Source organism: Thamnophis sirtalis, unplaced genomic scaffold (genome assembly GCF_051295495.1).
Source record: "Thamnophis sirtalis isolate CommonGarterSnake01/CBP01778 unplaced genomic scaffold, rThaSir2_p1.2 scaffold_1, whole genome shotgun sequence".
Taxonomy (NCBI): domain Eukaryota; kingdom Metazoa; phylum Chordata; class Lepidosauria; order Squamata; family Natricidae; genus Thamnophis; species Thamnophis sirtalis.
In genome coordinates this window covers 178,999,804-179,015,243 of record NW_028261381.1, presented here as the reverse complement: position 1 = coordinate 179,015,243, position 15,440 = coordinate 178,999,804, and the positions used below count along the sequence as shown (strand labels likewise).

Here is a 15,440-nt window from a genome sequence, read left to right as displayed (position 1 = left end):
ACATCACACTTGGCTTCCACATTTGTAACAATAATCAGTTTGAGAGGACGATTTCTTTTATCGGCCTCTCCTTTCTCTCCACTTGGGGCCAAATGGTTCCAGGTTATAAATGTGACAGGCAGGACCCTCTGCTCTCTGTCATTGGAGGTGACAACCCCAAATCCTCAAGGCAGATGGCCTCCCTCTTCAGCATCTACAAGATCCCACAGGTAAGGGGGATCCACAGGATACTGTATGAAGTAGACAAAGAACAGAAGCACACACAAAAATCAAGGATGAAAATAATGTTGTTAAAGGGGATATCCTACAGATGAATTCATTTTTATATTTCAGGATATATAACCCTAACAGACAGATAATGAAATAATTCTGAAATGCTGTAGTTGCTGGGAAGAATTAATTTCTAACTTTCATAAAAAGTTCAGCCACCATTTCACTGCAATTTACAGTATTACCTGTCAGGTTAACAATTTCTTGGCTTCTGATGTGTCACAGCCAGGAAAAAAAAATGTCACTAGCAGCTCTTTCAGGAAGAGAAGAAGCTTAAGCTTACTTTAATCAAAGTAAATCTGCCTGACTGGTAGATTTGGTAGGTTAAAAAACCTACCTATCCAAACATTCAAAAAAATTTTTTTTTTGTAAATTCTTCGTGACAATGCAATGCCACCAGTACATTTACAATACTCTGGGAGTCTCCAAATAGAATAATCACTTCAGCGCTAGAAAATCTTTTGAAAAGATGAAGCATTTTAAAATCTGTTAAAGCATCAATATCAAATTTGTACTTGTAGGTTGTAGGTTAAAAAAAAGCATGCAATGTTATCTCCTAAAGTCAGCATAAAACCTTACTTTGTCTTTGAAAGAGGAATCTCTCTTTCTCCAGCTCGGTGTTGGCTTTGAGCTTCCTCGGGAATACAGACCAGTTTATCCTTCCTTCTTCCGAATTAATCCCAGTGACTTTTCAGAGTATGGGGGTTTAGTCCAGCTGCTCCTATACTTCCAGTGGAACTGGGTTGGGCTTGTAGCCCCTGAAGATGACAATGGAGAACATTTCATGTCGACTCTGATGCCAATGCTGAAGGAGAAGGAGATCTGCCTGGCCTTCGCTGACAAGTACAAATTTGATATTGATGCTTTAACAGATTTTAAAATGCTTCATCTTTTCAAAAGATTTTCTAGCGCTGAAGTGATTATTCTATTTGGAGACTCCCAGAGTATTGTAAATGTACTGGTGGCATTGCATTGTCACGAAGAATTTACAAAAAAAATTTTTTTGAATGTTTGGATCTTAACTTCTCATTGGAAAGGTAATGTAATAGGATTGCAGGAGATAATGAAAGATATAAAGGGCTTCCATGGGTCTCTGCATTTTAGGGACCGCATGGCTGATGTCCCAGAATTCAGTCATTTTCTCCTGTCTTTAAACCCGTTGAACCCAGAAGGGGACACCTTTCTCCCACTATGGTGGCAATGGGTGTTTGACTGCAGTTTCCACCAGATACCTAGGAATGGGAATGTACAGAGAAAACAATGCACAGGAAAGGAGAATTTACAGAATCTGCCACCTTACCTGTTTGAAACAAGAATGACAGGTGAAAGTTGCAACATCTACAATGCCGCTTATGCTGTGGCACATGCGTTACATGCAAAGTTTGGATCAGGAGGGCGACCAACTAAGTTGAGGCTTGAAAAGAGGATCTCTAATGTCCAATCATGGCAGGTAATCCCATCCACAAATCTTTATAGAGGGAACTTCCCATATGTATTTCCTGAATTACTGATTTGTAATTGTAATATGTTATTGAATTTGTATTTGCAATTGTGATGTGTGTGCTTCCATATGCATGCTTTTAAAAGAGTAGTTGTTAAAAAATAATATAAATAAATTGTAAGGTTTTGTGGAAAAGGGGTAGAGGAGGGAAGGAGAAAAATAAACAAAACTAGTTGTCCATAAGCTCTCTAGAGGAAAGATCTTCCTATAAGGTCCTGAATGTCCTTCAGTGGTTACCTGTGTTTGAGAGGGGGACAAATCGGTGCTGGAGATGTCAGCTCTGAGCAAGATGAAAATCTAGGTGCTTAAACAGGTCAATTGAAGTCCTAGTAAGACATTTGCAGAATCACCTCAATTTCCCTCAGTATGTACCCTGAATCCAACCTGTAAAATCAGTCATTATCAACCCAATTCATTTTAATCTTGGTTCACATTTCTATGATTAAGCATTTCATATGACTTCACACCACATTTAATTTTCCATTTGTTCAATGGCTCTGCTTGTTCAATGGCTCTGCTTGTATTCCAATGTCTTTTAGATTCTTCCCTACATGAGAAAAGTCCAATTCAACAATAGTGCTGGGGATGAAATCTCCTTCTCAGAAAATGGACTGGGATCTGGTGGTTATGATCTTCTCAACTGGGTTCTCCTGCCCAATGGATCCTTTGTCCCCATAAAAGTTGGGCAAATAGACCCTGGGGCTCTCTCAGGCCAGGATTTCACCATTAACTCGGATGCAATCATCTGGGTCACAAAGGTCAGCTGGAAGGAAATGTTGTAAATTTATGCAAAGATTCATTCTCTCCCAGACATGCAGAACATCTTTGTAAATGGAAATTAGATGTCAAGATTGAATCGTTTTGCTTCTTTCAAACGCTAATGCTTCTCAACTTGCCAATGAACTCAGGGGGATGGATGGAAGGGGGAATGCCAAGAATGTATGCGGAGATTGAGAGGTCACAATTGCAGGTGCTTGAGAAAGAGATGGACTGTTCCCATAATAGAAGAACGTCTCATAATTGGACAATGTGATCACCCGGGGATGGGGAGAAGAGAATGGTATTGTTTAACTAGACAAGCATTTGTGTAGTAAAACCAGCACTGGTTTTGTTTCTTCAGTCCAAATACGGTGTATCCAATAAAGTTTCACTTTGAGGAATTGAAATCTCCCGAATGTGTTTCCTTGTATTGGACAGTTGACAATAAGTCTATTGAATTAGAAAACATGGTAACCACTTGATGAAATGGTTTGTATATGAAACATTTGAGGTCTGATTTGTGTCAATTCTCAAAGAGTTGGGTTTGGGGAAAAACATCTGCTAAAAAACCAGAATGCAATTAGAGAAGATAACAGTAATTTCCATGGATTGTTCATGTGCAGTTTGATTGTCATGATTCTTTGCTTTAGAAAATGGGGAGCCCAGTTTCACTAGCCTTCCTTTGCATGCCACGATCCCAATTACACTCTCAACATCCATCAATGGGTTGGCTGCCACTTAGAATTCCCCAGGAGCTGTTCCTGGTAGACCTTGGTGAACCACTACAGAAGATGGAGTTAGAATGTGGAAATGAATAAATGAAGCATATTCATTGCTGAGGCCATCTCAAGCATTTCTTTTTTCCATTTTAGAAAGTGCCTTTTGCCAGGTGTGGCAAGAAGAGATGCCAGGCAGGAGAGAGGAGAAGAGTTCCAGAGGGCGAGCCAGTTTGCTGCTATCAATGTCATGCTTGTCCAGAAGGGACCATTTCTAATCAGACAGGTAGAGCTCATGTCAAATTTATATCTTGTAGGATCAAGGAAGCCATTAAGTAGGAACAAATATTTTGTCACTCTGATAGATTGACATTTTTCAAAATATTCATGATTTCCAGCAGAACCTTTGAGTTGATGGATCTAAACTGTGTTGCCACCCTCCCCCGGCTACCTTTCCTGTTCTTCAGAAATTTTATACGGGGTAGTTTCAGGTCAGAATTCATGGGTTCCTCACTAGACTTTCTACTTCTTCTCTTTCTAATCACCGGAAAATCCAGCTACCAATCTTTTCATGCAGGAGAAGAGTGTGAGCTTCCAGCTGTAATTTCCATTATTTTTGGGGATTCTTGATTTCAGATGCAGCGTACTGTGACCCCTGCCCAGAAGACCAATATCCTAACCAGGAAAAAGACCATTGCATTGCAAAGAAAATCCACTTCCTTGCCTATCAAGACAACCTGGGATACACTTTAACATCTCTCACTCTTTCTCTAGCTATGACCACACTGGCTATTTTGGTGATTTTTCTTAAATTTAATGACACACCAATTGTCAAGGCCAACAACCGAGATCTCACCTACATCCTGCTGGTCTCCCTCCTGCTCTGCTTCCTCTGCTCCTTCCTCTTCATTGGTCGACCCAGGAAGTTCCCCTGCCTCTTTCGACAAACTGCCTTTGCCATTCTCTTTTCCCTTGCAGTTTCCTCTGTCTTAGCAAAAACTATCATGGTGGTTCTGGCCTTTGTGGCAACAAAACCAGGGAACAGGGCAAGGAAATTATTAGGAAAACCACTGACCAACTCTATTGTTGTGGGCTGTCCCCTGGTCCAAGCAATTCTTTGTGCCAACTGGCTGGTAATCTCCCCTCCATCTCTCAACTTGGACTTCCATTCCTTGGTAGGAGAGGCCATCTTGGAATGTAATGAAGGTTCAGCTTTGATGTTTTATGCTGTCCTTGCCTACCTGGGTTTTCTGGCCCTTGTGAGTTTCATGGTGGCCTTTCTGGCCAGGAAATTGCCCAACAGCTTTAATGAGGCCAAGTTCATTACTTTCAGCATGCTGGTCTTTTGCAGTGTTTGGATCACCTTCCTCCCCACTTACCTGAGCACCAAAGGGAAGTCCATGGTAGCCGTGGAAGTCTTCTCCATCTTGGCTTCTGGGGCTGGTCTCTTGACTTGCATCTTTTTCCCCAAATGCTACATTATCCTACTAAAGCCCCACCTTAACTCGCGGGAAAATATGATAAGGAACAAAAATATCTAACTGAGTCATGTTTATGTGTTATGACATTTGTAAAACATGTTGAGAGACAAAGAAGAACATATCCATTAAATGACACCTTATCAAGTGCTGCAACTGGTTACAATAAGAGTCACTTGTTTGAGGTGGGCAGATGTAGAAATTGAATGAATGAGTCAATGAATAACTAAATAAATAAACCTGCTATCCGCAACAATCGTGCAGCCATTTTCATCTTGTGTCTTCCAGTTGTCCATATTGAGCCCCAGTGCAATAGATAGAAAGCTATCTTCTTGTTAAAGATATGTTTATTATTTGAAGGAGGATATTTTCTCATTTTCCCATGGTGAAACAGTGGTTAGAGTGTAGTTCTGCAGACTATTTCTGTTGCCGGCCGGCTGTCTGCAATTAGCAGTTCAAATCTCACCAGACTCAAGGTTGACTCAGCCTTCCATCCTTCCAAGGTTGGTAAAATGAGGACCCAAATTGGTGGTGACAGTAGGTTGACTCTATAAACCACATAGAGAGGGCTATAAAGTGGTATATAAGTCTATTGCTATTGCCCTATGTAGAAAGAAAGCTTTCTGTTAAACATCTTTGATCTTTGGCTGTTCAGACTCTCCACACCTCAATCTCATCCTGTTGAACAAACTGAAGCTTCACAAGCACCTACCATAACTAGCATCTGGTTTTTGAAGAGGAGATAAATATCCAAAGAGACATTTGGAGTCCTAAACAAGTGCAATGACTTTGCAGGTAGGCAAGGACAGTGCAATGTTATGCAGGACCAATGAAAGAAAGTTCCAAGTACTGGGAGGACCAATCATCCACAGCTACTTGATTTTGCTAGCATTAAAACTGAGTTTCTTCCTCCATCCAACAGACCTCAGGCACTAGGACAAAAGCTTGATAGCACTGCTTGCTCAATCAATGGTTGTATAATTGAATATTATCAGGGTGGTATTTGACCTTGAAGTGAGGAGGGTTCACCAAGATATCTTTCAAATGAGGGGTTTGGGCTCAATGTCTCCCCTCCAGTCAACACTGAATGGAAAGATAATGGAGAGAACCACAGAACATCCATGTAGACATCCCTATTAACCCAGTCAGTCCAGAGGTTTTCTATGGGTGATGGTTTCCTTCCCACACCAGATAAGAATATCGAAGACATACTTCACAACAGGAAGATAAAATTTGTCGGGTTCGGCAAGTTGTTAGACAACCTTTAGATTAGTCTGATACCTTCAGAGATCCTCCTGCCAATTTTTAATTTTCATAGGAGAAATTAGTATCTAATTTCATCACCCGCCATATTGGTATGTATACATTACTTATTCCATCTGAGCATTTGTATGATTACCCAGGCTAACTAGGGTACAACTGATTGTCAAGTGCCATCATGCCCCATGAACACTATCTGAACAAACATAGCTCCACCTTATTCAACATTGTGTGCACATGCTCAGTTTCACACAACTCAAATATCCAACTTCACCTTAACTCTCAACTGCATCTGATTTGTGGATTAACAACAGGAGACCCCAAATCATTTTTCTCCATCTGCTATATGAAAAGTAGCTATTGCTCAGTAAATAAGACAAATGCTTTTCCTCCAACAAAGACCTATCCCCAAGAACTACCAACATGTCCTGGCCTTGGCATTTGCCATTCAGGAGGTCAACACAGATCCACGGCTTCTCCCTAACATCACCCTGGGCTTCCGCATCTACCAAGAGAACCAGTATGCAAGCATGACTGAAGACGTCAGCCTGTCTCTCCTCTCCAGCTGGGGAAAATTGTTTCCTAACTATAAGTGTGACACACAGGACAGCCTTCTCTCTGTCCTTGGGGGTCTCAACTCTAGAACCTCATACCAGATGGCAACCGTGTTTGGCTGTTTCAAGATTTCTCAGGTACTTGGACACGTAACATGATGAAAGAGGGAATGCAAATGTAATGCTGTATATTCTGCCTTGTGTGGTTACTTCCAACAACCTGCAGAGCCAATTCTGTCACCTGTAGAAAACATCTCATGAAAGAGCAAGGTTGTGGGGACGAGGTCTAGAATAGGATAACCTGCTTGTCTAGATAGTTAGTAACAAAAATATAGATACTATTTTCCTTGCTTAACTTCTTCCTTTTTCTCCATCTCCAACCTCCCTTCAGCTAGGGTATCGCTTCTCTGACCCTGTTCTGAGGGATAGGACTCAGTTCCCCACCTTCTACCAGATCGATCCCCAGTATCACCTGCAGAATACAGCCATTGTCCAACTCCTTCTGTATTTCCAGTGGAACTGGATTGGGATTATTGTTCAAGGATCAGAGAGCAGTGACCATTTCATCAAGATTTTTTCTATTTTTTTTTCTATTTCTTTTTTTTCTTTTTTTTTCATTACATAGACAACAATGGGAAAAGGGGAAGGAATGGGAAAAGGGGGGGGAGACCCCATCATCACATACAATATGTCATTTAATCACAGGTGCATCCCTACTAAATTTATACATCCCATATCTCTCTGTTGTATATTTAATAAACACCACAGTAAGCTAGGGTTTAAAAAAGAAAAAAAAGGGGGGGAGGGGGGGAGGGGGGAAAGCCAAAAAGGACAAAGAGGACAAAAAGGACAAAAAAGTCCAAAAAAGAAAAAAGAAAAAAAAAGAAAAAGAGTAAAAAAAGAAAAAGAAAAAAAAAGAAAAAGAGTAAAAAAAAAAAAAAAGAACCATCATCTCATGCAGCATGTCGTTTGGTTATAGTTGTTTTAACATCTGCATCTTCAAATAATATTTACCGTCTCAGATATTCCATCTAATATAACTAAAGGCCTCATTTTCATTCTACAATATATATTCAGTTAACATTAGCATTATTTTTCCCCAGAAAGTATACTTCTATTCATTGTTAACCTTGCATTTCATACCTTCAAACAGAGATCTTATTCCTTCGTTTTTCAACAAGGCGTCGCTGCCTATATATACCAGTTTTCATTTGTTCCCCTATTAGAATTGCTTTATCAGCAGCGAGATATCATTATAGTAAATTCTTAACCTTATACAATATATCACCAGACCTTATATTAATACTTCATTGTATCATTGTTGGGTTATTTCACAGCATAATTATATCATCATTTACTTTTTTCAATTAAGACATAAGTATATCATTTTTCATTTCCAAAGTTTTTTTTTCCTCTTATTTTCTCTTATTTTTTTCTCATTTCATCAAGATTTTTGATGCCACCCTGTCCCAGTATGATATTTGCATACAATTTGTGGAACAGATCTTGCCCGTAATCTCAATATTGAATATATTGTACAGGACTCAAATATATATGCTTCAGACCATTTTGAACAGTGATGCTCAGGTTGTGATTATTTCTGGGGACTCCAATGCTCTGCAAAGACTTATAGTATCCCTCTACACTTATGAAGAAGAGAACCAGGCTTCTTCTGGGAAGGTCTGGATCCTGACCACTCAATGGGAATTTTCAGCTATTGGCTATCACTACGATTGGGTGAAATTAAAGTCCCTCCATGGTGCTTTGTCTTTCACGGTCCACACAAATCCAGTGTCAGGATTCAAAGATTATCTCTGGGCTCTGAATCCACACGAACCTCATGGAAACATCTTTCTCCCTGAATGGTGGGAAGTTGTATTTGACTGTGAGGTTTTGAAGGCAGGTGTGTCCTCACCTGGTGTCCGAAGGGTTTGCACAGGGCAGGAGAACTTGGACACTCTTCCAGCTTCTGTCTTTGATGGAAAGATGACTGGTTTCAGCTACAGCATCTACAATGCTGCCTATTCTGTGGCACACGCATTACAGGCTGCGTATACAAGGGAATCACAACGGGTATTGAAGAGGGGCAGAAAGAAGCCACAACTGCTCTCTATGAAGCCCTGGCAGGTAACTCTCATCTTCAGGTCTTCCCTTTTGGCCAAGGAATCTTTCCTTCTCTTGGTTACCTTCACTTTGCACTAAGCGTTTCTTTGTCTGGTCTACCTAATTATGGGGCAGAACACTGCTTCCATTTTTGCTTTTCAGTCCCAATCCAGGAGCCTTCACAGACAGTGACTTTCATGACAAACTATTTTTGTGTCAAATTTATGTTTTATTCCTTTATTTCTTTGTCTGTAAAAGGTAAATTCTTCACTTTGCACTCTTTTAGGATTTATGAACTTTTGCCTTTGATCTCCACTGTCTTGTCTAAGTACTTCACCCACCCTCTTTTTACAAAAATCTCATATCTTGACATTTACAGAAATTTCCCCCGTTAATCTCCAGACAATTCGTAAGGGAAACAATAAAGTAAATAAGAATGAGAACACTTAGAGAAACTTCCAAGCAGGAATATGCAATATTGATGGATCTCATTCATTACTTGGATTAACTGCTTAACCAATGAGATTTTACAGAGGAGTCACCTGGCTCTGCAGTTTTCCTATTAATTTACTTTTTCAAGCACTTTTCTTTCCCCTTCACAGTAGCGTTTAGGTCCAATCCTTGAAGCTGAAGATGTAGCTGCTCCAGAAATGGAACATTCATTGTCTCAACCTCCATTTCAGTTGGGATTCTGGTGTAACAACAGGTCATAGTTTACAAATGGAATTAAGTCTCAAATTTAATAGGTATATTTTGCTTCCTCCACGCTTTCATTTGACGGGAAAATAGTTTTTCTTAACCTTAAAGTGAAATATATTTTCCCTATTTGCCAAACATTATTTTCTCTATCAACTAAAAAAACACCTGCTACTCTCGTTCTGCAGCAGGGTATAATAAAGTAAAAGGAATAACAGGTTGTCTCTTTTTAAAACAATTTTATTTGTTTTTAAACAAAGACAAAGAAACATAAAAACAAAAATAAAAAACCCATCTTCCATTACAAATTGTAGAAAGTGTGTGAGTTGGTTACAATATTTCTATGCATCTCTTCCATAGCAATAGCAATAGCAGTAGACTTATATACCGCTTCATAGGCCTTTCAGGCCTCTCTAAGCGGTTTACAGAGAGTCAGCATATTGCCCCCAACAATCTGGGTCCTCATTTTACCCACCTCGGAAGGATGGAAGGCTGAGTCAACCCTGAGCCAGTGAGATTTGAACCGCTGACCTGCTGATCTAGCAGTAGCCTGCAGTGCTGTATTTAACCACTGCGCCACCTTGGCTCTGGAAAAGCAGCATCTGCTTTTCATATCAAATCACATATTTTAAATTCATCTATATTCATGTATATTACAATTATTATATCTCAACCTTAATTTGACTATAATTGTTTTTATATCCTTTTATATATAATATTCAAAATCTAAAATAGGATTATATAATAATTCCATTAAATCATCCTAAAATCATCCAATCACAATACATCTTTATAACATATTCTAGATAAAGCTTTTAAACCTCCTCTCATAATCTCCATATATTGTTTATATAAAATTTCATATTATCAAACTGATATATCTATAAGTATTGTTATCAATATTAATCATTATTTACCTATAGCTAGTAAACTAAATTTAACTTAATTTTTATTATACATTTTCATTGCATCAACCTGTATCCCTCCAGCAATAGTACGATCTTATATCTCTTGCCATTTGCAGCATTAATGTTCTAGTTACTTTCTTAATAAATCTTATATAAACCTCTCTTGGCAACATGCTGTTCCTTTCGTATCTCACAAAAGCTTGAAACCCAATATCTGCTCTTTCCATTCAGCTTATCTTTGGTTATCACTAGTGCTTCTATCAAGATTTCTCTCCTTATCCCTGCCAATTTTCTCTCTTTTCTTCTTCTGTGCTTTGAAGTTTGGGGTAGAGTTCCAATCCATCCATCTCCCCTTTCCATATTCCGCTCTTGCTATTACCAACCACGCTCACTTTGTTGTCAGTATCCACAGTTTTCTTATCTCTTTGCTCCTTTTTTCCTTCCATCTTTTGAACTCTATCCTCCACTTTCTTCATTTGGTAAACATCCTCAGTTCCTCCATCCAATTTTTCAGTTTTGTATTCCATATTCTCTAAATTCTTTTCAATTCTCTCTGTCACAACTAATAGATTTTGAATTTCAAACATAGTCATTTGCAATGTTACAGTTTCTTTTTCCTGCTGGGCTATACTTTCAATTTTGCAGATACTGCCACTTTGGGGTTCAAGGCTATTTAATACACTTCAAAAAGATTATTATCTTTCAAGTCAAAATGTTGTCTTCTCTCCAAAAGCTAGTGATAGAACTTCCAAAAGGCACCTGTATAAGCAACTTGTGCACTTCCTACTATCACTGTCAGTAAACAAGCTGAAAGAACCTTGAATCTCAAGTGATCAAAGAGAAAGAAGAAGAAAACAATGTATCCAGCCTCCAGCCTCTAAGTGGCAGTGTAATTGTTTTTCCTCCTGTAGTTACAACCATCTTTAATCCTTCTTATTTTCTTCTTTATATTCCAAGATTAAGAAAGAAAAAAACCCTTAAATTGAGATCAAAAACAATCCAATCAATCCAGTCAGGCATTATAAAAAAGAAGGGGAATTTTAACCCATAGATATAAGCAAAAGTGAAAAAAGAAAAAAATTAATCCATTCAGTTTAAAAAACAGGGAGCCTCTGAAAAAGTTCCATCCGTGAAAAAAAAAGAAATTAGAAACTGGATAACACACTAAGTTCAGTGCAGATCAATCTCACCACCTATAGTCTTTTGTCTTCAATCTTAACTTAACTTAAAAAAAATTCTTGGGTAGTCTCTTCCTCTAATAATAAAATTTCCTCACCAATTTGACACACTTTCTATTTCTGCTTTCTTCCCATTCCGAAGCTGTCCCAACTTCATCAGTTTCATTAGCTGCATTTCTGTCACCTGAAAAAAAGGGCTATTCCTGGATCTTTCAGGGACTTCGTGATGTCCCTGAGATCAGCAGGAGGTGCCCTTCTCAATCACTGTCTCTGCGGGACAGTTTAGGTCAAATAGACCGTCCAGCGGCAGGAATTTGACTGCGATCTCGTAGCACCAAGATTGCACATCATGCCATCAAGACATCAACTCTCTTCCCCAACAGATTGTCTCTTAAAGGCCTATGCAGGAAATGCTGGCTAATCCCATCTCTGTTTCATGTCCTTCATTCAGAATAATATTCCTTCAACATATTGCAATTTTAAAAGAAATCTTCTGTCAGTTAGCCTGCTGTTTGCTGCCATAGAAAAGGGGGAAGGGATCAGTGGATAATTTTTCATTGCAGCTTTGCAACTATGGCCTGGACTTTGCATATCACTTCAAGGTCATTTCTTCTAGCTTTGGTATGCAGCATCCCTCTGGTTGACTAGCTACAAGGGGGCTGGACTGTACAGTTTGTTTCAAGTTGCTGTTTTCGTGCGCTTTGCCTCAGAGCTTGCCTGGAATTTTTTGCTTTTGGATTGTTCCTAATAAAAGTACTTTTCTCTAAATTTCTGGAGCTGAGGATTTTTCTTCCCTAGGAAACAGCCCTGACAATCTCTTTATATCAGCTCTCTTCCCTTTTATGAGCTTGTTCTTTGTTTGCTTGTTTTGCAATTTCAGATCAACGCTTTCTTGAGAAACATGGTTTTAACAACACTGCTGGGGATGAAGTCTCCTTTTCAGAAACTGGGATGAAATATGAAGGATTTGATATCCTCAACTGGGTCGTCTTTGCAAATATGACGATCCTTCGAGAGAAAGTCGGATGGGTCAATTCCGAGGCTCCTTCAGCTGAAGGTTTCAGCATCGATCCTTATGCCATTGTGTGGGTCAACCAGGTGGGGACCAGACACTGCTTCCAGGGCTAAAGAAAACTGAGAGAAGAGAAGGGGCTGTTGAGGTGGAAACTTTGATCAGAATGGAGCAAGAAGGAAGCATTTTTATGCAGATCATGTAGCCGAGCTGAATGTTTCTCACCTCTCAACACTAAAATCTCTCCTTCCAGACAAATCCTTTCTCCCGATGTGTGAAGCACTGCCTTCCAGGACAGGTCAGGAAAGTGGCAGAGGGGAGGCCCATTTGCTGCTATGAATGTGTTTCTTGCCCAGAAGGGACCATCTCTAATCAAACAGGCAAGTTGCTCAAGAAGTCCCACAAAGCCGAATGAGGAGGTCTGGCAAGGCTGGATGGAGAGGGTTGAAGGAGATCCCAAGAGAGCAAATCAGTTCAGCCAAATCAAGATGATGCAATGTAAAGAGTGGCCCATTGAACTCAGCCTTATTTAAGGGTCTTCTGCTTGAGTGTGGGTTGGACTAGAAGACCTCCGAGGTCCCTTCCAACTATGTTATTCTTTATTCTGTACATTATTAGCAGCAGTTTTTCTAGATTATGGGGGTAAATTTTCCATGTCTTTTAGGGGAATAGCCAGTCTTAGCCCTAAATGAAGGACTGAGTGAATGAATGAACCAACAATGACATATTATCCCAAGATGAAAGGAAGAAATCTACAAATCAGAAGAATTGCATTGCTGTTCTGAGTTTTCTGCCTTACAAGCTTTCTTTGCTAAGAAAAAAGAAACAATTATAACCATCTTGAAAAAGGAGAAGTGATAGGAAAGTTTTAAACAGCTTTTGATAGTTTCTAGGGTTTCCACAGAAGGCTTTGGAAAGAACCCACAATAACTTTGGTCAAACTTAATCAACCTAGTTAATCTACTTAATCAACCTAATCAAACTTTATCAGCCTTAATCAACCTGTTTATAGGTCCAGCAGAACTTTTAGTTGATGGTTCTGACCTTTCTTAACCCCATGGACCATCTTCCCACCTCTCAGCTATTAATGCAGGATAGTTTCATGCCAAAATTTTAAGTTTCCCTACCAGAATTCCCATTCCTGCTGTCACATCACATTGAAAAAAATCCAACTACCCATTTTTCCTGAAGGGGTGTGGTATGGGGTTTAAGCTTTATTATTTGGTGGGGTGGGAGTTGCTTGTTCTTTCAGTATTATGAACCTGCCAGGAAATTGTTAGAACTTTTGGAGAAAACCGAAGGCTCCACTATCTATGTTTGCTAAACTTTCCTGCAAAAATCTCTGAAGGTGAAGCAGATGAGACACATATAAACAAATGAGCAGGATTGCTGGCTGACAGGACTATCGGTCTTCTGTGGGTTCCAGTAGAAACTGGGGTAAACAACAGTTGGCAATCTGTCTCGCAGTAAAAGCCACAGGAATCATGGAAGTGTCTAAAGACTGGAGGGAGCTTTTATTTTCCTCCACCAAATTGACCAGCTGGAGCTGAATAGATCTCAGGGTCATCATGAATGAAGTGTAGTTTGCCCTTTATAATGCATTACAGTTAGCACAGTGGGTCATTCCATCTTTATCTTTGTGCGTTGGTCATTGCAGAGAAGGGGAAATCATGTTCAGACAAAGACTTTTGATTTCAGATGCAGTCCAGTGTGACCCTTGCCCAGAAGACCAATATCCCCATGAGAGCAAGAACCATTGCATTGCCAAGAAGCTCCACTTCCTTGCCTATCAAGATAACTTGGGATATGCTTTAGTTTCTCTCACTCTTTTTCTCTTTGTGACCACATCTACAGTCCTTGTGGTTTTCCTTAAACATCGTGACACACCAATTGTCAAGGCCAACAACCGAGACCTCACCTACATCCTCCTTGTGTCTCTGCTGCTCTGCTTCCTCTGCTCTTTCCTCTTCATTGGTCGACCCGGGAAGCTCACCTGTCTCTTCCGACAAACTTCCTTTGCAATTCTATTTTCCCTTGCAGTTTCCTCTGTGTTGGCAAAAACTGTCATGGTAGTTTTGGCCTTCATGGCAACCAAACCAGGGAATAGGACAAATAAATTCTTAGGAAAGCCTCTGACCAACTCTATTGTCTCAGTCTGTCCCCTGGTCCAAGCAATTATTTGTGCAATCTGGTTGGTAACCTATCCCCCATTTCCCAACTTGGACTTCCACTCCTTGGTTGGAGAGGCCATCTTGGAATGTAATGAAGGCTTAGCATCAATGTTTTATGCTGTCCTTGCCTTCCTGGGTTTCCTGGCTATTATCAGTTTCATGGTGGCCTTTCTGGCTAGGAAGTTGCCCAACAGTTTTAACGAAGCCAAGTTCATTACTTTTAGTATGTTGGTCTTTTGCAGTGTTTGGATCACCTTCCTCCCCACCTACCTGAGCACCAAAGGGAAGTCCATGGTAGCTGTGGAAATCTTCTCCATCTTGGCCTCTGGGGCTGGTCTCTTGGCTTGCATCTTTTTCCCCAAATGTTATATCATCCTACTGAGACCCCATCTTAATTGTAGAGAAAATATCATGAGACACAAAAATCTCTGATTTATGCAGAGATTTGAAAATTTTAAGTTGACTTTAGGGTATTTTTGTACTTGATCTGATTTCTAAAAAAAGTTGTGACATGAGAGGATAGCTAGTTCTTTAAATAATTGGAAATGAAGTGATGTAAATAATCACAGACTATTTGTTAATCAACCACATTTTTATTTTTCATTGATGTCCGTTCACCCCAGTGAGGCCCCATGAACAACTTGGAAATATGATTTGATGTTAAAGGTCTATTATCATCAAAAGTAGCTTTAAAAATATGGTGGGTTTGTTTCACTATGTTGGATTGTTTTGAAGCATGTTTGTTTGCAACTTGGCTTTGCCAAGTTCCCTGCCAACTTTTTCATTCAAATGTTTATTAGAGTTCTTTTAATTCTGCAGTTTAAATGAGCTACA

General features: G+C 39.6%; 1 protein-coding gene across 1 annotated transcript in view; it reads left to right on the top strand.

The window, feature by feature from the left end:
* Positions 1 to 15,038, top strand: part of LOC148049933 (vomeronasal type-2 receptor 26-like) — a 33,442-nt gene extending 18,404 nt beyond the window's left edge. Inside the window, exons 4-10 of the mRNA XM_087705539.1 lie at positions 6,437 to 6,676; positions 6,930 to 7,042; positions 8,080 to 8,611; positions 9,247 to 9,337; positions 12,304 to 12,521; positions 12,689 to 12,815; positions 14,134 to 15,038. Of these exons, the coding sequence (XP_087561665.1) occupies positions 6,437 to 6,676; positions 6,930 to 7,042; positions 8,080 to 8,611; positions 9,247 to 9,337; positions 12,304 to 12,521; positions 12,689 to 12,815; positions 14,134 to 15,038 (2,226 nt within the window). The remainder of the gene's footprint in view (positions 1 to 6,436; positions 6,677 to 6,929; positions 7,043 to 8,079; positions 8,612 to 9,246; positions 9,338 to 12,303; positions 12,522 to 12,688; positions 12,816 to 14,133) is intronic.
* The last annotated feature ends 402 nt before the right edge of the window (positions 15,039 to 15,440 follow it).